Here is a 22,065-nt window from a genome sequence, read left to right as displayed (position 1 = left end):
CTTACTCATCACTGGGGTTCAAAGAATGAATACATGTAGAATGCAAAGCATTGCCTCAGACTTGACATGGAAATTAGTGCTCCAAGTCAAAATGTTTCACCTCTCTTGAAGCCTCTGTTGTTCTTTGCAAAGAAGTCTTTATCACTAAGATATCCCTAAGATATTAAATATCTTAATTTAGATATTTTCATGTAATTTAAATGGGATTTTTTCATAGCTGTTTCTTGGTTCCTTTGTAAACTGTATCATTTGGATCAGTGGCATCTGTGTAAGTACTTGAAAATTTCTCCTTTTCACTAGTTCTGAATCTACAAAAAATTCATGCATTTCTAGAGGATGTTTTAGTATAGCAGTCCTCCTTCCAAGCATTTGTAATCCAGATGAGTCCAATGCCTGCTCTAGGGATTTCAGAGCAATGCTTACTTCTGATAAAAGCAGCATGGTTTTTATTCCACCTAAATTCTCTTGTATCAAACAGTGTATCGACTGTAAATAGGTGTTTGGTTTCAAAAAGAGAGTCCTCATTAAAGCAGTCCAAGGTCTTCTCATCGTGTGCAGCAAGATCACACACTGGGAATTCATCTTTTTGGAGCATGTTAGATGAAATATTTTAAGAGAGTATGTCACAATTAAGTCTGATACACAAGCTCTTTTCTGCACAGATGAGCAGGTTGTTTTAGTTAAATATCACATTTTTTTTCCATTAGCATGAAATACCAGAGCTATGTCTTATGCTGTTTTTCAAGATTAACTTAGGAAAGAATGATACAAGAACTGTTCAAGTATCTAATTTAATTTAAGTCATATGACAAATTCAAGAGTTTGTGTTACTGTATTTATATACAAGGAAGGTGAATGGATGACTGATGCGATTAATTGTAATGGTAACTTTGAAGCTGGATTTATGAGATGTCTGCATGCAAGGAATGATGCATTTTTCATATTTACCTCAACCACTGAAAAAATCAAAACCATGAGTTTTTGTTTAAAGTCTTTGTTTAAAATCAAACTAAACAGACCTCTCTATGCTAAGTTTTGCTGAAAATTCACCAAGAATTCACACAATTATTTGTATATTTGTGTTTTTTCCCTGAAAGGATCCAAGTGAATGACCAAATTGTGGAAGTTGATGGCATCAGTCTTGTTGGTGTTACGCAAAATTTTGCTGCAACTGTTCTTAGAAACACCAAAGGGAAAGTCAGGTGAGTATTTTAGAAGAAAAAAAATGTCATTGAATATTTAAGATTACCTGGCTTCTTTCACAGGAGTGTCAGTATGCCCAGATGGAATCAGGTTTTTTGGCCTTTTTCTGTCTTCTCTGCTTTTATCCTAAGACGGGGATAGCTATGGTATTACAGTTTTTTGTTTTGGCTTGCATTTTTACAATATGGCCACTGAAATAAACTGAAATTGCACATAAAAGAAAGCTTTTCACTGATCTAGATCTCCATGGTCCTCAAGCTGTTTGTATTAGCTAGAATAACGAAGGTCATGGGTGTTGGTCAGATGGACACTGTGCTGCCACTGATCTTCTTGCTGTTCCTTCCACTGGGGAGACTGGTGACATTATTGCCCCAGGGTTGTAGGGGTAAGGTAGTGAGCACTCTGGTGCTTGCAGATGCCCCATCAGCACAGAGGAGAAGAGAGTACTGGATGCAGTGGTGTTAGCAGCTACCAAATTGAGGAGCGTAACATCCCAGTATTAATTCATTGAGCTACCTGAGTCCCTGCACCATCTCTGGGTTTCTCTCTGTTTGTATGCCATGGTGCATCCCTGTATACATCCATCAAATAATGAATAGGCTAAAAAATGTAACATACACTGGAAATAAAATTCTGAACTAACGTAAATACAAGGTTGTGAAATGTTTGTAATTAATAAGAACAGTGTTTCCCTAGAAATGAACTGTTTTGCCATTTAAAAACCTATGCAGTCATATAGATTTTCTATTTAATAGCATATTAATTTCATTAAAGATTTAACTCTACAAAATAAATAAAAAAATATCTTTGGCATACTGTGGAGTAACAGCCATTCTTTAGTCACCCTTTGGTTCTCTTTCAAAATCCTCTCTAGGGAATACGGCTGAATTCTTTAATTAATGAGTTCAGGGCTGACTTCTTTAGAACCATGACTAAACTATTGGTGGTAATATATGCAGGCCCCCTCAGACGGTGGTGCTATGTGCTGGCGTGCACATTTCCACTATACTTCCATATCTGTTCCTGCACTACATGAAGGAATAATGTTGGGATGTGGAATCTGCAAAGAATCTTGGGGGTGGTTGATCAAGGTTTTATTTGAAGGAGGTTATTTAGGAAAAAGGTATTAGAAATTGTAGTGTAATTACATGCGAACAGATTTTTGTGTAACATTTACAGTTTTAGTTACATCAGTACTATTTTTGCAGACTCACACATGCTGTAAGTATTCCTGCTGAGTTAACTATAAAAATTAGTATGCTTCATATACATTTTCTGTACAGTTGGGACCTTCAAACCTAAAATCCTTATGACAGAGAATAATGTCTTCCGTACACAAAGCAAATGCTATGTATATTTTGTGGCTAGTTGTTTTAGTAAAAAAAAAAAAAAAGAAAAAAAGAAAAAAAGAGCATTCAAGTAAAAGGTATGTATTATATACATGCATAATCGGCTTAGTTCGTTTAATTATTATTGCATAAGATACAGAATAGAATACTTGCTTTCATGGAAAAGTAACGAATATGGAGGAAGGAAGAAAACATGAAACAATTTTCACACAGGGTGTTTCCAGAATCTTCTCTTGGGATATAAATTACAGTCAGACTGGTTGCAATCTTGACCCTTTTGTCACAAAACGGTGGACTGTAAAAAGCATTGCTTCATTGTTGTTGAGCTCACATTGTCAAGTGTACTATGTATCCTGTGCGCTGGGATCATAGGCTTCTGACACGTCTCATTTATCAAGGAGAGATGTGTGAGCTTCTACATTTTTCCTTGTAAGTAAGCTTAAGATACTGAGCTTTCACGGGAAAAATGACCCAGTGCATTAGTGTAACAACTTGATAAAACCCCCTCATAAAATAATAGTAATTTAAAAATAAAATTTAAAATATATTATTATATAAGTTATAATATAAATAAAATTACATTAATATTAAACAGATACATTAGAATTTATATGCATATCAGCATACTGTGCAATTAATAGTGTCTTACTAATGTATATGTCTAATTAGAGGAAAGGAATGGGTAGAATTTGGTGCAACTTCCCCTTCTTAAAACTTCATGGGAAAACACTCAAACTACTCTTTGGCTTCACACAGGCCAGGTGAGAAATGCATTTGTGGTGGGCTGGGCGTGAGACTTGATGAGATGCCTTAGCATTGTGTGGCCCAGGCTCCTGGCCTGGCTTCTGGTCAGGTCCTGGACCATTGAGTTGTCTTGATGCTCTGCTGGCACCGATGAACTGTATTGGGTTTAGCCACTCAAAATCAGAAACGGTTCCAGAAAGCTGTTTTTTTGGAGACAGAGATTTCAGGATGCTTCATGTTTTGGCTTTACTGTAGGTTTAAAGTTTGCTTGTAAAGCAAGTGAGAGCTAATATTGATGAATTTACATGGAAAGAAAATCAAATATTTTTATCTCGCTGACTGTTTTTCTTCTGCTGTATAACAAAGGAGCCCTGCCTGCTGCTTGTTTTCTGGAGAGAACAATTGTTTTCTGACAGGTCCTCTTTCCCACTTACATCTGTGTTAGAGCCAGGATGGAGAAATCCGTCGTCTCCACCCTCTTTGGTAAACAGTGCTCACCTCTGCACCTGACCTGCTTCAGAACCTTGGGGACAACATAAGAGGATCTTCTGGGGAAAAATCCCTCACCTGCCCTAGCCATCATCTCCTGCCTGTTGGCAGTGCAGGGAGCGGCGCTGCTGACCTTTGAGTGCATGGTTCCCGTGGCAGCTGCCATTAATGATCCATGTCACTGCGGGAGGCAGGAGTGGTGGAAAAGGTTATTGTGATATAAATATCTCCTGCCATTCCTGCAGTGCGTATCCCAGCTGAACTACAAGTGTGTTGGCAATGTACAGTCACACGCCCTGCCTAATTCAAGGCAAGGTGACTTCATGAATCCTTCTTTCACTGGAGAAAACACATCCGTATTTACTCGCATGTCTGCTATTTAATAGTGTCAGTTTAATGGATTACATAGGACTGCTTTAATAAGCATAGTTATCCTTGTGATCATAGCATAAACTACGTGTACCTTTCTGCTGCCTGATGTCTTGTACACACAGACATTTGTGTGTTTCACTGGCACTATTTTCATGGTTTTTAACCCACAGCATTACATATACGCAGTTGTTTTGTCCTTCATCTAGTCAAAGTGCATGCTAGTTTTTGTAACAGGGTTTATTATGTGAGATCAGTTGCAAAGAGAGGACATTCATGAACAGAATGACATGAAAGCTACTGCTTAGTTCTTTGCAATACAGTCAATTTCTCTTCAGGGAGCTTGCATAATACCAATACTTAGTGATTTATTTCCCTCCTTTGAGCCTTCTGAACACTTTGAATGATCCTGACAGTGGAAGTCGTTGACCTAGAATAGATTTTTTGCAGTGTTTCTGCCAGAAAAATGTATCCAGAATGTCTGTAGCTGACACAGTAAAGAACTCATGAAATTGAAGACATGGATTTTACCTTTTGAACTGTTGCAGGCGAGAGTGAGAGGAGGGGGAAGAAGAGCAAGTGTAAGTGTCCATGATTATTTTATCCATTGTTTGAAGTCCATTGGACTACTCACCAGAGTTGTTGAATGGAAGATCATTGACCCAACCAATCTGGCTTCTCCAATGATAATGAATTCAATTATTCTTCCCTATAACATTTTATAGAAGGATAATCACCCACCAGATGTACTCTGGTAGCCTATGAGATAAAGGAAAGAGAGGGAATTCTTTCATAATCCCAGCTAGCAATCAGCTTCTGGTTTTATGGATGAGAATTACTGTCCTCGTGACTAATCTGGCAAATACAACTATGAATGCTATTTCAATTGATGTAAATACCGTCATCTTTACAATTTTGCTTAACTATTTAGTTTACTGATATCTCATATTAGTGGATTTCAGAATTTGATTATATCCAAGAGGGATTTTCCTTTGACATGTATGTTTTTTTCAATATTGGTGAGTGTCGCCCCTGCTCTAAGATTAATGGATCGGTCAGAAGGCACCGCCAGACTAATATCACTAATTGTTCTGTGCTTCTTCTGACCCCATTTAGGATGTAATCCATCAGCTTGGTAGTTTGTGAGGGGTGCCTACAATCATAAAAGACAGGATAAGGAGGCAGCTTGACAGTGGGAATCCTATCCTGTCACAAAGCTTCTCCTGTTATTTTGTTTGCAGTCTCCTCATGGACTGTGGTACTGAGCAGCAGACCTGAAGTTCTTTGCAGTTGGATGATGTTGAGCCTCTGTGACCCCACTCTTTCCCTCCTTTCTTTGTCATAACGAAAGGATGCTAGGGGACCCCAATGTCTTCACCAGAGAAAGCTCGCTTGGAGAGTTGTATGCTTCCGGAAAATTTTATTTTTTTCTTGAACAGACCCACAAGAGAGAAAATTAATTATTTTTCAGAGAAAACTTTATCCTTTTACCATACTTTTAACCGTACTTTTTACCATGTCTCCCTCCCTCCTAGGACCAATATGTGGGCTTTCAGTGGGGACTGCACTTCTCTCCCTCACTGGATGCAAAGATTCATGCCCTTGTAGTTCTGGGAAAGGCAGGGCCCCAGGAAAGGAGAACCTGGTCCTGGGAAGACTTACTTCATTGATAAGTAGAAAGGAACTTGCATGAGTGAGAGTCACCGGAAAATCCCAGTCCTTCGTATGGTGCTTGCATGCTTTTGTTATTACTGCTTTCCTCTGAAAGGTTTCTCTTAAGGAGGTTAACCAAATTCAGTGTTTTACTGGAGAGGTGGATTTTATATTCAGTGTCCTCCTACCGGATGCTGCTGTATGAATGTGACTAAGCATTTTCTCAGCTTTCTAACTGTTGCTAGGCACTGAGCGGATGCTCTCATGGGGCTTTCTGAGGCAGTTCTTGAGTTTTCAGGGAGCCACACAGAACCTGTGCAAAATCTGTTTGGTTCCTCATGATTTGCTCCACCTTGAAAGTAATTAATTGTATAAATTCTAACCTACCACTGAGTTTACCAGTGGGTTTTTTAAATTGAATTTGCTCAAATGCATCAAAGTCTTCCCATCTTAATATAGAATCAAAATAATTAGTTAGCAGATTTTGCCATGTTTAATTAATCTTCTAGATCACTGAGGAGTAGGTTCTAACAATAGCAGTGTAACTGTCAAACCCTGGGGCTTTTCACTATTAGCTATTCTCTGTTATAATAAAGAATCATTTGTTACTTTTGGGGTTTTTTTCCTTATCTGGATGGTTCTAATTCAGAGCAGGGTTTTGTCTCAACTCCCACTCCTAGTTCACAGCCTAATTTCTTTATCTCTTACTGTAGTACAAATGAAATCCTTCAGACAAAAGTGAAGTTTTTACTTTTTGTTAGATAGCTCTTACACAAGGAGCAGTTAAAGGGCAAAAAGTGAAAATATTCTCTTCTTAGTTAACATCAACTTGATATGTCATTTATTCCTTCTTCAGCTAATTTCTCATCCCATCTTGAGTTGATTTTTTTCTGGAAAATATACTTTCTCAGAAAATAGTATTTGTATGCCTGCTGTTAGTTTTGTTTAACTTGACAACATCTGGAAAGGTAGTTTACACAGTTATGTCTTTGCAAGCACTAAGGCAGTGTAGAGGACAGCTGAAGTCAAATGCAGGATCTAGCCAGCAGCAGTATGCCCTGGTGGGAATGGTGTTTGCTCAGAGTAACGGTGACCAGCATCGCTTTATTTTTGTGACTCCTTCCCCTAGATAATCATCTTTTCCTCTGGTGTGCATGCCTGTGCAGATTTGCTCCTGCTGCTTCTTACTTTCCCTGCCTGTGCTCTTATCCCATGAAACAGCTGTGTCCTTTAAACATTTGCAGGCATTCTCCATACTGCAGATCCACATTTGGAAGAGGCAGGAGAGATTGTACTGTTTCTCAGTCCTGGGTAATGAGGCAGGACCCAAAAGCAAAAGATAACACACTCCATGTCTGATTAAGAGAGCTGGATTATGTTGTCTTTTTTCTGGCTGGGGGTGATCGTTTTGTTCTTCCTTTCCTTGTCTGTTTCTTTTTCCTTGAATCCAAATGCTGGAGCTGAGGACAGAAGAAGAAGAGGAAAGAAAAGCCCTTTGCTCTGTGATGCTGGTTGCTGAGCTGGGACTTCATGAAGGGCTGCTTAAGAAGCCATGTGTGCTTGCTGCTTCTTTGATAAACCTGAATCATGGACCCAGCAGAAACTAAATCAGTCATGCCATGCACCAAAATAGTGTGAATTTCTCCCGTTTATTCCACTATGGTTATACTGAAGAATCTGTAATATGAGCTGTTTTCTTTCTGGTCTCTGCAAAGAACTCCTGCAAGCACAAGTTCTGTATGACTACCAAGGGTAGCATGCTGAACAGTGTGAAAATTTACTCATGAGTACTGTGACCCCTTAGCACCGGTGAGGTGAGACTGCATTCATCACGACTTTGCTGGTTTATATTCCTTGGCTGTGCCTGTTGTAGTAGATGAACTGTGCCTCGGACTGTTCCTTGGCACCTGAGGCCAGCTGGCACCAGAGTGGTCAGTGCTCGTACCTTAAAACTTTCTTGCCTTTCAGAGCAGGGTGGCTGTATCCAAATTGTCCATTGGAAACATCCAAGCTAACTCTTAGGCTTTGCTAACTCCTGGACTGTGTCTTGAGTATAATTTGTTAGAATTAATATTAGTCAGCTTGGGCCAAACCGTTCCAGAGACTGTTTCCGTGGTTTAGTAGTGTGGATCATCAATTATGAATGGTTGGGAGCATTCCCTGGCACTGTTTAATTTACTGGCATAAACATAGCACCGATGTCCTGAGATCTTGCTAATTTGAATTTTATGGCAAGTTATTTCTCAAAATACTTGCAGATTTGGACAGGAAATTACATGTTTGAATGTGAATTATATAGAGAAATAATTAAAATATTTTAATGAATTAATAAGATTCAGCGGGGCTGGATTTCATCAGGAGTGGCTTTTCTTTTCCTTTCCTGGAAAAAGGAAGAACTTGACAGGTTTTGGATCACTTTATCCTCAAGTTGGTTGGATCTAAACATCAAACTCCTACCCTGTGACTGAAATATCTTCATAAATGCTTTTTTAGCTGATTTTTTTACTCTTTCAAAGCCCAAAAGGTTCTGTGTTGTGGAGGCTTCCATCCAGTTTTGGTGCAATGTGATTCATGCAGTGTTGTATCACATAATGTGGGCAGCTGGGCAGAAATACCCACCATTCATCCTTGCAGGATAGCTTGCCAAGCCACAGGGATGGTGCTGTAGGAGCATTTAGCTACCCCTGAACTGTGCTATGAGGGTGGTCCAGCTTCCCTAGAACCTGGATCACCTAGTCATCCAGATTAAGGACATGGCCTTAACTCAGCAGCTTACTTGTGACCCATCTGTATTTTCTTCCTGGATTTGCTTCCCATGGATGCCAGCAAGGATGAGGGTGAGGGAGGGCAAATCTCACCTCAAAATGCAGCCAGGTTTTAGAAGCATTCCAGGGTAGCACTTGTACCTTTTGAACAGAGCTGATGTATGCACTTCACTTGCATTCAGCTATGTTAAAGCACGGGTTTACAAGTGTGTTTCTTTGAGCTGGCCATTCCCATAAGAATTGTGTGGTGCTATAGCAAATGCTGATTAAATGTTCGTCATGAATTCAGGGAAACCTTTTATGCAAGTGTTGTGTTTGGATTCAGTTGGGCTGTCTGGAAGAGATGGAAGAGATTCTCTACCTGTGCTCTCAGAAGAGCAGAGCAGTGTAAGGACAAGAACCTGGAGACTTGCCAAAACATTGAATCCCTTGGCTAATTTTGAAGTACTCTTGAATAAAGGTAATGTGTCAGTGAGGCCCTAGACTAGAATTTATTTCCGTGGGAATAATTAATCTAAGTGCATTAATATTGGTGAGTGGGTTTTTTACATGACTTCCTAATCATCTGACTCGATATCCACTTAGTGTTGATAGTAGTGGAGCTTATCAGAGGCTTGTATCCAGGATGCTGCGGAAAGGCTGCTGAGCCTCTTGTGGTGCTTAAGCTATTACTTTGCTGCTCGTCCACCAGCACCATCGATGCTGCTGTGGAAGACCTTCAGTATGTCTCTGAAGAATAGCCACGAGCAGGTTGAAAGCTTACTGGTAAGAATTAAGAGACCGAGGCAACAAAGGGAACCTTGTGGCTGGTGTCTACTACAGGCTGCTCAATCAAGGGGAACCTATAAATTTTGATTTCCCCTCTGCTCTGGTGAGACCCCACCTGCAATACTGCATCCAGCTCTGGGGCCCTCAGCACAGAAAGACATGGACCTGTTGGAGTGGGTCCAGAGGAGGCTTCAAGTACTTAAAGGGGGCTTATAAGAAAGATGGGGACAAACATTTTGGCAGAGGCAGTTGCAATAGGACAAGGGGTAATGGTTTTAAGCTAAAAGAGGGTAGATTCAGACTAGATAGGAAGAATTTTTTTTATGATGAGGGTGGTGAAACACTGGAACAGGTTGCCCAAAGAGGTGGTAGATGGCCCATTCCTGGAGACTTTTCAAGGTCAGGTTGGACGGGGCTCTGAGCATCCTCATCTAGTTGAAGATGTCCCTGATCATTGCGGGGGGGTTGGACTAGGTGACCTTTAAAGATCCCTTCTGCCCCAACCTGTTCCATGATTCTGTGATTCTGTGATTTTTATGTCACAGGGCTCTGGGGGCTAGGGTGAAAGGGCATAAGAGGTATTCTTGATCATGCCAGTCACATAGGATTGGATGCAGAACAGTCCCTGGTTGTGCAGCCAATGGTGCAGGAGAGGTACTGCTTTTTATGGGCATTCTTGGAGGAATGAAAAATGCTAGGGAGTGAAAGGATCCACCTGACAAAGTTGGGCAAGAGAATGTTTGCCCACAGGTCCCATAATTTAACCGGGAGGGAGGGTGACCTAGCCCTTGCTTTGGAACAAGTGACAAGTGGGTTCAGAGGTTGTGGTTAGGGACTTACAGAGGACTTAGACTGCTCCAGCATTACTGCAAGGGTGACATGGTTTGGTGCAAGTAATCTAGGAGATTTTTGAAATGTGTAAAAAATAACTTCTTGACACAAGTGTTCAGTGAGCCAACAAAGGGAGGCAGTCTGCTAAATCTGTTACAAACATGTTTATGAGCAGTTTGGAACTGGTCAGTTCTTCAGTGAAGATTGCAGTTTTAGGAGCATTCACCATGAAACAGTGGAGCTTAAGAACTGGAGAGAAATTAACATTAGAATTACACCCTGAACTTCAGGAGAGCAAATTTTGGCTTGTTCAGGGGTCTGCTTAGTATGAGACCACTGCTCTGAAGGATAGAAGAGCCCACGAGAGCCTTGTGAAAGTCAGTTTAAGCAACATCTACTGCTCTCCCCTCCTCTATGCAGGCAGGCCTACTACTCAGTGGTGCAGAAGACCCTTGTTGCAAAGTATACAGAAAAATTGGAGATGTTGGTGACTGCTTTGCCTTGTTTTTTCCACACATTGGCTAATGACCTGGGTATTGTTGCAGGGACATCTCCATGTTTCCTGCGGTTTCCAACAATTAGCCTCAAGGCAGCAATGGCACTGGAGGGCGAGGGTTCATGTATGGTTAGTGATACCTTTAGTGTCTGCTGCCTGTGTACCGTATGCCAGACTTCGTCATCGTGTGCTGTCACAGTTCAATCAGTATGAGTATGTCTATGCAAGTAAAAATAGATGAGCCCTTGTTTAATTCAAATACATAGTCATTAAAATAGTTTTTTAAAATAATAATTAATAAATAAAATTAGTAAAAAATTAATACTGACCAAACCACTACTTCAACAACAACAGCAAGTCATGTAATACACACTATATACACATCTCATTCGTGGCACGTTACTGTTGCATGTTACCTACTTGCTCATGCCGCAGCCACACCAAGGAAGTCATGTTCCTGTGCATCCATCCTGACTGCTGACTGGGCAAAAGGACACCCATGTTGGCTCAAATCACTGACAAGTTGGGGTCCTGCTGTCTGTGGTCAAATTCAGGGTACAACACATAGCTTACTTCATCCTGGGCCTGGGGACAAGGATGGAGGCTACAGAACTTTTGCACATTAGTTCAGCTTACTGGCAGTTGTCTCCAGGGTCTTGGGAGGCTTTTCCTCAAAGTTCGCTTTTCTGTGCTGGCTTTACATAGCCAACATCCTGCACTAGGCTTTACATAGGTTACCGTGTCAAATGTTTCTTATGTGGCTTTAGATAACTTCATTCAGTCATTGCCCCTTTCATCCTTCCTAATGTTACTTTGGGTGCTCCAAGCAGAACTCTTTGCTTGTTCGTGTTAGTTTTGGGTCACCACCATCACTAATCTCCAGCCAAACCTTGTTTACTTCCTTCTACCAATCTCCCTCAGTTCCTCTTGGTTACAGCTAACAGCTTTAAAGACTGCTGTGCACACGCTTGCTTCTGGTGCAGGGCAGGGCTGTGTGGATTTGCAGACTTAAGACAGAAGGCACCATTAGCAAGTTTGCAGATGAGGTTAGATAGGCTAACAGGCAGGGCTGCTCTTCAGAGGGACCTCAACAGGGGGGAGAAATGAGCTGGCAGAAACCTTATGAAGCAAGGACAAATGTGAGCCCTATATCTGGAGCCACATAGCCCTGTGCGGCATGGTGAGCTAGAGAGCAGCTGTGCAGGCAACATGCTGGGAAGAAGTGGAAAGAACATCTTCAGTCTGAAGAAAAGAACGGGATGGTAGGCATATTGCTGCTGTCTCAGCTACCTTCCAGGAGGCAGAAAGGAAGAACCCAGATTCTTTGTACTCTCTATACAGGAACAAGGTAACGGGCAATGAACAGAATTTGCAGCAAGGGGAATTCTGACTAGGTATTTTCACACATAAAATCTCCCCACATACTATGAGGTTTCTCAAACTTTGGAACAGGTTATATCCCATCATTAGATAAAAAAACTAATCAAAGGCCATGAAAAAGTTGGCCCTCCTTTGAAGTAGGGGGCTTGTGGTGGACCAGAGGTCCCTCCCAACCTAAATTATTCATTGATTCGAAGAGTCTTTATGCCTTCTAAGTTTCAGATCATTTTATCTGAAAAAGTGTAGTGGAAGCTTATAGGCTGTGAATTCCTTATGTCCGGTCAGCGACCTCTGAATTTGGGGCTGCTGTCTTTTAGAAGAGCTTGATCTTGTTCATGGAAACCTGACAAGTTGCAGCTTGCGCTGCTGTAACTAAATAAAACTGCCTTCTTAGAGGGTTCGCACCACTTTTAGCACTTTGGATTAATTATATGGCTATTATCCTAATGGAACCAGCCAGAGTAGGTAATTGAAGACATCTTGAAATAAATTAGATAAATGGTAGCAGAAGCAGCTTTGTGCTTTAAAGCTCAGAGGAAAACCATTTTAAAAATCCAACTGTAAAACTCCCCCAAATGCAATGAAATTTACTGTACATTTTTATTGATCAAATTATATTTCAGGAAAGGTTAGAAGAAAAAAATATTAATCCTGTTGCAGGAACCTCCCCAGTCTTTATTTATTAGAATGAGTCTGCTGTATTCTTAATTGCTTTTTGTGGAATTTAAGGAATCCATGCTAAATTATTTTTAGCTGAGCACTTAATGCCTGAAACATTTTCAGGAGAAATCATCAGCTCTTGTCACTAAGAATTTATGCTTTCACATTCTTCTAGTAGAAAAGTTCTTTTCAAAATGGAAATATTTTTTAATTTCATCAGTTCTTATAATAATATTTCTAGATCCTATTGTAAAAAAATATTTTTTGTTACTTGAAGAAGCACAGATATGCAGATTCTCATTTAGTAAAAGCTGGAAATATGCAGAAAGCCATATATCAGGTGTGCTTTCAAATCCTTAAATCATGATTGGATTGCAGGAGATGTGGGAGTTGCTACCAGTTTCAGTAGAATGCTTTTCTTAATCACTGTTGCTGTGGTCTAATTTTCAATTTTTCCAGATACAGTATTATTTTAGATCTTAAATCTGAGATAGAGTCAAATACTAATTATGTTCCTAGTTCTGTCCCTCAACCAAAGAGAATATTTCAGAGCTGTTAATTCAGCTAGATTGGGTGTAACCCTGAATATCAAGGTCAGTTCATGCTCAGCTTTTCTGTGATGTTCTCTCTTCTCTCATTCCTTTTTTTGTGGACATCAGAAATAATCAGTTATGGCCTGAGATTTAGTATGGTGATGGCTTGTAGTGGAGTGTCACAGATTCACTGGGTTTTATTTTGCAGTTGCTTGCTCTGATAATTAAGGGGAATATTACCATGATGAGGTTTAAAGGCTTTAAACCCCTCATTTGTCTCATATCCAGAAACATAACCAGCTTCTTAAATATATTATTGCTGATAGAGTTTGTAGTTCTTTGTTGTAATACTTCTGGCCCTTGAGACTAATTAATCAGGTCTGAAATGCATGTGCTTAATTTAGGTGAGCCAGAATGATGTGAAATACATAATTAGCCACTTCGTTGAAGTGTGCATATTATGGTTCAGTGACTAATTTTCTGGTCAGTGAATCACAACCTTATGTCTCTTTTTTGTATTTAAACACTTGAGATTATGATAGTTCTTGTATTTAAAGCCATTCTAGGCATAAAGATGTAATTCATGCTCAGCATTTTAATAACTACCTCTGCTTTATGGATTTCTGAGAGAGAAATATTTATTCATCTCTCTTTAAATTATAAATTTATAATTTATGGCTTATTTTAGTTACAAGTTAAACATAATTATATGCAGCATGGTATTCCTAAGGTCATGGAATGTACCATGACAAAAGGCTTGGTTTAGTTTGCAAAAACTGTAATTGTTGGCAATGTAGTATTCCATTTTGCAAATTTACAATTCTTTATCTAGAACTGACATGAATCGTGGGTTGAATGCTTCTAAATATTTATTTTCAGACACTTTGGAAATCTCTCACTTTAGAGCAGTTAATTGTAGGAAAATAAAACTTTCCTTGCGTATTTCTGTTTAGGAAAACATTTGCTATAAACTTCATCATTGCTTTGAGGCTCTTATTTATGTATCATCTAACAGCTTCAAGTATTATTGAGGAACTTCATTTTGACATATGATTCAAGCCTTGAAAATCCCATCACTATAAACTGTAAGTGACTTTGATGTGAGAAGAAAAGTTCAATTAATGACCTTTTACATTTTTATGTCCTACCTAAACTTGTTTGCCTGTATGAAAATATTACTGCATTACAGTCTAATGTGTCAAAACCAATCCTTGAAAAACCAGACTTCAGATGCATTACATATTGTCTTCTTGATGTTTTCAGTGTACAGAAATTATGGCATGAACTATTTAGAGCCTCTGATTTTCCAAGGGAGGTGAACTATCAGGCAGAGGGTAGGTGGGAATGCAATGTTTGCATCTGGTGATGTCCCTCATGTATTTACAAACACGAAGATTTCTCTACTGTGTATATACAGTCATGTATAATGTTGCTTAAAATGTTTGTTTAAAATACAACTTACTTTTTCTGTATTTTCTTTTAATTTGTTTTTGCATTGGAGGAGACAAATATTTAGCAACTGTGTATTGAATGCTTTTTTACTTCATGTGGTAATATCAAAAGTTCATTCTTCCTTCTGATTGAGACTGAAAACATGGCTTGTTTAGTCTTTGTAATACTTGGCTCTAAAATTAAAATCCAGAGGACACAAGATTCGACTGTGAGTCAGTATGCAGAACAGATGAAGTCTAGGGGCCGTGAAGAAACATTCTTTTTCTTTCGGCCCAAGGTCCCTATCATTACTGAGACCCAATGTCATATTTTGTAATAGTAGGATATGAGTGCCAGACTGTGATCTGTTTTGAACAGGATTAAAATGCTGATGTTATTTCCTTGATTTAGTTCTAGTTTCTGCAGTATTTTCTGTAAATGTTTTTAAGCTAAGACACTTTCTTGCAAATTATTTTCAGAGCACATTGTGTCATTATTTCAAATGGAGTCACTCATTCTCACTTTCCTTATCCTTTTGGAATTAATTAATGACTTGGATTTTTTTACGATGTTGAAATAATCTCCAAATTATATTCCTTTCTGTAGTGCCTGTCTTCATGAAGTCTGACAAATTGTTTGGCTTAGGAAATGGGCTCAGGGTCATCCACTCATGGGAAGCTGGCTTACCCATGGATGCCAAATCCCAGATGACTTTAACAGTGATAGGCAGTACTAATGAAAATTATTTTCTTACGTGGGATATAATACACATTTCTAACTCTCATTTCAATAATAAATTATATCCATCATCTGAGCCAAATGTTATGAAAACAAGTAGTTTACCATATGCAGTATCTCAGTGTCACCTGGTAGTGCTTTTCAGCTCTTCATAATATTTTTTTCACATCTAATTACCTAATTGTCTTTCTAGCCTGCTAAGAAAATGTTCGTTCAGCTTGACATCTTTAAATTGTGCTTTTCTTCGGTAGTTTACAGTGTGTTGGTACTACATAATGGGTGTTTATCGTTATTACTATAGATAGCAAAATATCTAATTATGGTTATGCCACTGTGCTGGAAAAAAGTGTTAAAATCTAAGCCAATTCTAAATATCGGTTGCTGAAAGCAAGACTGGGAAGTGGTCTTGTAAGTCTCAACCAAGAAAGAGGCACTTCCTTGCCTTTTGTTAAGCCAAAGAAATGTGCTCCCAGTGTTCAGCAATAGCGAACAGTGGAGAAAAATGCTCCTTAGCAACAGAAGTTCACGAAATAAAAGAGGGATTTAAATACAGCTTAAAATTAGGGAAATGGTGTCTGTCAGATTTAAAAATGTGGAAATAGATTCTTTGTTATAGAAAGGAGGAAGGCAGATACAAAAGCTCAGAAATCTCGTCTAAGTCAAAATGGAGAAAGAAGTTACTCTGCTGCGTGTTCCTTTCACTACAAGCTGCCAGAAGTGTGTCTGTGCTGTTACTGTGCATCTGGTCTTCTGTAGGCTTTCAGGAAATATGTTGCTTTAAAGGTAACGGAAGTGATGATACATTTCTTTAAAATTGCCCACTCTAGGTCTGTGTCTGTAAAGTTCTAACTCAGAGAACCTTTTTAAATGAAATCGGAGGGAAGGCTGTAGCAGTCACTTCTTTTTTCCCACTCCTGTGAATACTGTCGTGGTCAGATCACTCCTTGTCTTGCGCGCAGCGCCCTTCTGGCAAATGTCATCCACAGAACACATTTAAAATGATCACAGCCATGTATCTGTGGAGATAAAGAACTTTGGTAAAACATTAGGAGTAATATTTTTTCACTGTTTTGTATAGGTTTGTGATTGGACGAGAGAAACCGGGACAAGTGAGTGAGGTTGCACAGCTGATCAGCCAAACTCTAGAACAAGAACGCCGCCAGAGAGAGCTGCTGGAGCAGCATTATGCACAGTATGATGCAGATGATGATGAGGTAACAGAATGTCTAGTGTCTCACTATTAATTTTTTTTTAACGTTCTGTTTTCTATTCCTAATTCTTCTTTTTAACTGTCACTCAAGAGGTCAGCTTCTGGCCCTCTCCATTACCATGGCTGCTGATTTTTACAGATTTTGAAGATGAATCTTATCTGAAGACCAAAGTTACTGGAAAGCTTTTCAGCATGGATTTGAAATATTTGGGTTGTTCCAGAAGAGCAAATATCAAACTGGTTGATGCTTCTGTCACCGTTGCTTTTCCTCTGAAGGCATTTGCTTTTCTGAAATAAGGGAATAAAGTTGGTATGCTTCTGCACTGAAACATTAGCTTTTTGTGAAAGCTGGTAAAAGTCCCCTACTAACTTGTTAGAAGTAGCTTTTATTGGGAACCTGCAGCAATCCTGAATAGGGTTTTTTTGGTTGCCTGACTATGCCATCCAAGTAAACTCACATAATTTGCACCATTCCCAGCCAATTGACAAGATAGAAGCTGTGATATAACACACATTAGACACAGTTCAAAGACATTTTTTGTGACCACAAGCCCTTCTGGCCCATTTACTGTCAAATACAAGCATTACTACTTTGAGCTCACCTTGCTCTGTGAGGGCAAATGTGGCTGGATTTATGTTGCTGTATGCCAGAAACCGCTGCCAGTGTTGCATTCTTCGGCTCTGGTAAGTAGGGCATCCTTTGGGCAAGAAAATCTCAGTTTACACTGTCTGAATGAATATCCACAAATGTACAAAAAAACCCTACCCTTTTGTGGTGGTTTGACCCTGGCTGAATGACAGGTGCCCACCAAAGCTGCTCTATCGCCGCCCTCCTCAGCCAGACAGGGGAGAGAAAATACAGCGAACAGCTCGTGGGTCGAGGTAAGGGCAGGGAGATCACTCAGCAGTGACCGTCACAGGCAAAACAAACTCGACTTGGGGAAAATTAGTTTAATTTATTACCATTCAAATCAGAAAAAACACCTTCCCTCCACCCCTTCCTTCTTCCCAGGCTTAACTTAATTCCCAATTTCTCTCTGTCCTCCCCTGAGTGGCGCAGGGGGACGGGGAATGGGGGTTGTGGTCAGTTCATCACACGTTGTCTCTGCTGCTCCTTTCTCCTCACACTCTTCCCCTGTTCCAGTGTGAGTCCCCCACAGGGTCACAAATCCTGCCAGCAAACCTGCTCCAGCCTGGGCTTCCCACAGGTCACAGCCTCCTTGGGGCACCCACCTGCTCCGGTGTGAGGTCCTCCACAGGCTGCAGGTGGAGATCTGCTCCACCATGGACCTCCCTGGGCTGCAGGGGCACGGCCTGCCTCACTGCGAGGGGCTGCAGAGGCATCTCTGGCCCAGTGCCTTGGGCACCTCCTGCCCCTGCTTCTCCTCTGGCCTAGGTGTCTGCAGTTGTTGCTCTTACACAGTCTCACTCTTCTCTCTCACTGGTGCTGATCCCCACCCCGCCACCCCCCCTTCTTAAACACGCTGTCCCAGAGGTGCAAACACTGTTGCTGATTAGCTCAGCCTCAACCAGCGGTGGGTCCATCTTGGAGCCGGCTGGCATTGGCTCCATTGGGCATGGGGGAAGCTTCTGGCATCTTCTCACAGAAGCCACCCTGTAGATCCCTGCTACCAAAACCTTGCCATGCAGACCCACCACACCTTTTGAGGCCATTTCCTCAAAGTGACAGTGATTGTGACTGCATGAAGTTCAGAAATAATGGGGTTTGTCAGTGTAAAGAGGTTTTGGGCTGAGGTGGCACAGAATTATACAGGAGTTGTTCAGTCTCAGAGCTATCAAACTGTCTTCTTCATGTTCATACAGTTCTTAAAATATGGTAACGTGGATCTCCAGCTACAATGCTGCATAAATAAACAAACAAAAAATAAATCTTTATTTAACCTTCCGTTGAGGCTGTCAAATTCTGAGCCTCAGAGACTTTACCACAAAGACAGCAATAACATATCAGGTTTCCGGAGCAGGAAATCGGTGATCTGTGTTTGAGTCCTGGAGTCACTGCACATGACTGTGTTTTGTAGAGCTGGTCAAATCACAGGAAGAGAATGTGTGCCAGGCATGTGCAAGTCCTGCTGGTTTATCTTGCTGTGCCACCAGCTGGCTGGATTTCCTCTGTTTTGAAACTTAGCACAGTCTTCATCACAGCCCAAGCAGCATCTAGCTACTTCAGAAGGATCCAAGTTCTTTAAAATAGCAGCAGCGTTCTTGAGACAATTCTGACTTCTGCCAGCCAGCATGCACTGGGCTGGAGTCAGATGCTAGGTGAGAGATACTTGTTAGCCTGCTGTAGCGTTTCATTCCATTGCCTTGCAGGAATGTTACATGACAGTTATTTCTTGGGGAAGATTCACACTAATACACATAGTGTTTCCAAAAGATACATAATTTAGTATATAAGTAATCCTGAAAGAATCATAATTTACTGTATAAATGCCCTGCGTCCCTGCGGTTCAGAATCTGCTGTTATCATGGGCTGCAGGTTGTCACAGGATTGCAGGTTGCTTTCAGATGCTTCTTAATTTTAAGTCTTTGAATGAAAACACAAAAACTTTGTGCAGAACTGACAAACACTAAGAGAAAGGAGATGCCCACAGTGGGGTCCACGCAAAGACAAGCAGGATAAACATAAAACAGCTGACAGTCTGTGTTAAGCTCCCACAAGCTGAGCAGAGCCAGTAGTATCAATTATTTCTCAAGTACTACTTATGATAGACAGTGTTGGCATTTCCCAATGAGCCTGTGCTAACTACAGTAAAGCTGGGAGAGTATATTGTTTCGGGTGCTACCTCTTGATAGCCTGCTGCAGAGTTTACTCATCACCAGTTTGTCTAGCTTCCTAGAATCCCACATCCTTTCAGTTTGTTGTATCCTGTCAGAAAACAAAACTCAAAGACTTTGAAGTTGGCACTGTCTTTGTATTTCCTACTTAGTGTGTTAAGTATGACCTGAATCTGTATCTTTGACTGAAACTTTTTGACTTCCCTGTGTTAATAGTGTTCTGTGCACATTTTAGTCAAATTCTGTCATTTCTTAGAGTTTTTGTTTGAACATGGTACTATCTTCTTTATGTTCTACAGGGAATGGTAAAAGTCACATAAAGCAGATGACCTGCTCCCCTGAAGGCTGCATATGGTGATGCAGGATGTGAAATTAATAAAATACTGCAGAATTCTATTCACTCTGTGGCCACAGACAAGTCCTTGTTATGCAAGTGACATTTTAATGTATTTTAATATCACTAATAGTCATTAGAATATTTTTTCACTTAAAGTTCTCATTTATCAGAACATTCTGAGAGCAAAGCAACTTCAAAACCATTGAAGAAAATCTAGACACGCACAAAAAGATAAATGTAATGTGCTTGAATGTCTGACACCCAAAGAATATATTTGTTAAACGAATCTTTCAGAGAGTACGTTTTTTCCAACATCATTAATATGGAGCATTCCTGTAAAAGCGGTGATTGATACTATACCATTATATTTTCCTTTGCTCTTTTGAAAGAATTAAGTATAAACCATAAAAAAAAAAAAATCAAATTAAGAGTTGGACTTGAGTTATTCTTACAGTTCTTCAAATGGTGTTCCCTGATTGTGGGAGACTTTCAGCACAAACAAAAGATTTAGCTTGATGCAGGCTTTCTTATGGTGATTTGGGGAACTTCTGTCTGCATTATCCTGGTGGCGGCTGCTGCTCCTTCTTTCTGCTTGGGAGCCTTAGGCCCATTTCAAGAATTTACAAGGCAGTTAAACAATGTCAATAACACGTCTTCCCTTTTAAATTAGGAAATTGCAGTTCATGTTTATAAAGACAATTTCATGCTATTAACAGTGATAGCATACAGCAAAATTGAATGGCTAATATTAGAAGCTATTGCTGTGAATGGGATAAGCTGAAGCCCTAGGTGCTACTAAAATGAGAAATAGGTCTTTTGCATGCATTAATTTTGCTCACTAATACAGACTGAAGAATCCAAGTTTCTTCTTGAAAAGCATGTAAATTTTCCTTGACTATTGAGGTAAAAAATATTATTGTTGTTGTCAGCTAAGAGTACAAAATGTATTGCAAGGAACCTCAGGCAGCTGCAATAACAACTATTACCTTACAAGGCTTTGCTAATTTGAACTAAAGTAACTTCTGTCTGTGCCTTGCTGCTTCTTGTAAAACACTGAGTTTCCCATTCTAGCTTACTGATTCAGGATCTGAACAACCTTTTAGTAGTTTCATGTGAAACAAAAGTCAGCAGAGGTAATTTTTTCAGGGAAAGTATGTTTCGTGTAGTTTATGACATACGTTTCATTTAAGCACACATCGGTTCTTTTGAACCTTTAATTTGTGTTTGATGTGATTGTAAGATTGGATCCCTTTCTTATGAAGACGAAAGCAAAAGTCCTGTTTATTTCTGTGCTCTGTAATGTGTTTGTGTCATCCTGCTGTCTTGTTTAGCAGAGCAACTGCAGTGCTTTGCTTTGATGACTAGTTTTTGCATTAATTGAAGCAAAACTGACTGTGCCTATTGACACTCACAATGTAAGATTTGAAGCAAGATTTTTCGTTTGTGTTTGTTGTCAGCTGGCTGATGTCCCTCTTCAAATATGCAGAATCCTGAGGCCAGCAGAATATTGCCTGATGTTGAAATTTTCCCCAGTATAACTTAGTCCTTCATATGAGTTCGTTTTTCTTTCTGTAAGAAATACTTCTTTTTAGTTTTAAGTCTTTGGAGGAGTCTGTTTTAACTTAACTTATCTGGTTTATTCTTTTACCAAAATTGATAAATATAATTAGGATTGTACATTAAATTATTTCCTTAAAATGCACATGTAGCTGAGCCAGATCTGTTTTTTTACGCAAACTGGGCATGAGTTAACAATCCTATTTCTGCCTCTGTTTTGCATGCTTCAGAAATTTCCTTGCCACTGCTGATGGACCCGCCAAGATGTTTTTTTCATGTAGAAATTATAATTGTGTATCACCTTATAGATTTTTTAGGGATAATGACTGCAAAATTGACAGTACATGGATTGTGTTAGTATTTTGTCCCCACAATAATTCATTTCATTGAAATCTCTTTGGTATTTTCGAGTTAAGTTGTTTGCTTCTTACCACCCTGATAGTGTGTAGGTGGTACATGCTCCTGGAAAAAGCCAGAAGAGTTAGCAGCCTAGTTGTTTTTTTTTTTAGCCCGTAACTGCACATAGCTGTGGGGAATAAAATAGAAACAGAAGTTACTACAAGTGTAGCGTGGCAGAAGATTATGTGTATGCATATGAGATCTAGACATACAGAATGATAAATTTAATTTTAGGCGTTGTCTTGCTTAGCTGAAATGCTAACATGCCTGAAAACTCCAGTGACATGAATTGTGTGTTCTTTGCTTCTGTTTTAAATATGGAAAAAAAAGAAGCAAAACCAGCTGTTAACTCTTTTT

General features: G+C 39.8%; 1 protein-coding gene across 7 annotated transcripts in view; it reads left to right on the top strand.

The window, feature by feature from the left end:
- The window catches only part of PPP1R9A (protein phosphatase 1 regulatory subunit 9A), a 146,354-nt gene that overhangs the window by 84,303 nt on the left and 39,986 nt on the right, over positions 1-22,065 (top strand). For all 7 annotated transcript variants that reach the window (XM_055803598.1, XM_055803602.1, XM_055803601.1 and 4 more), the window contains exons 5-6: positions 1,098-1,202; positions 16,488-16,623. In XM_055803598.1, coding sequence (XP_055659573.1) covers positions 1,098-1,202; positions 16,488-16,623 — 241 coding nt within the window. The remainder of the gene's footprint in view (positions 1-1,097; positions 1,203-16,487; positions 16,624-22,065) is intronic.

The sequence above is a fragment of the Falco peregrinus genome, chromosome 5 (genome assembly GCF_023634155.1).
Source record: "Falco peregrinus isolate bFalPer1 chromosome 5, bFalPer1.pri, whole genome shotgun sequence".
NCBI classification, from domain to species: domain Eukaryota; kingdom Metazoa; phylum Chordata; class Aves; order Falconiformes; family Falconidae; genus Falco; species Falco peregrinus.
Note: the sequence above shows the minus strand (reverse complement) of the source record. Positions and strands in the feature narration are given on the sequence as shown.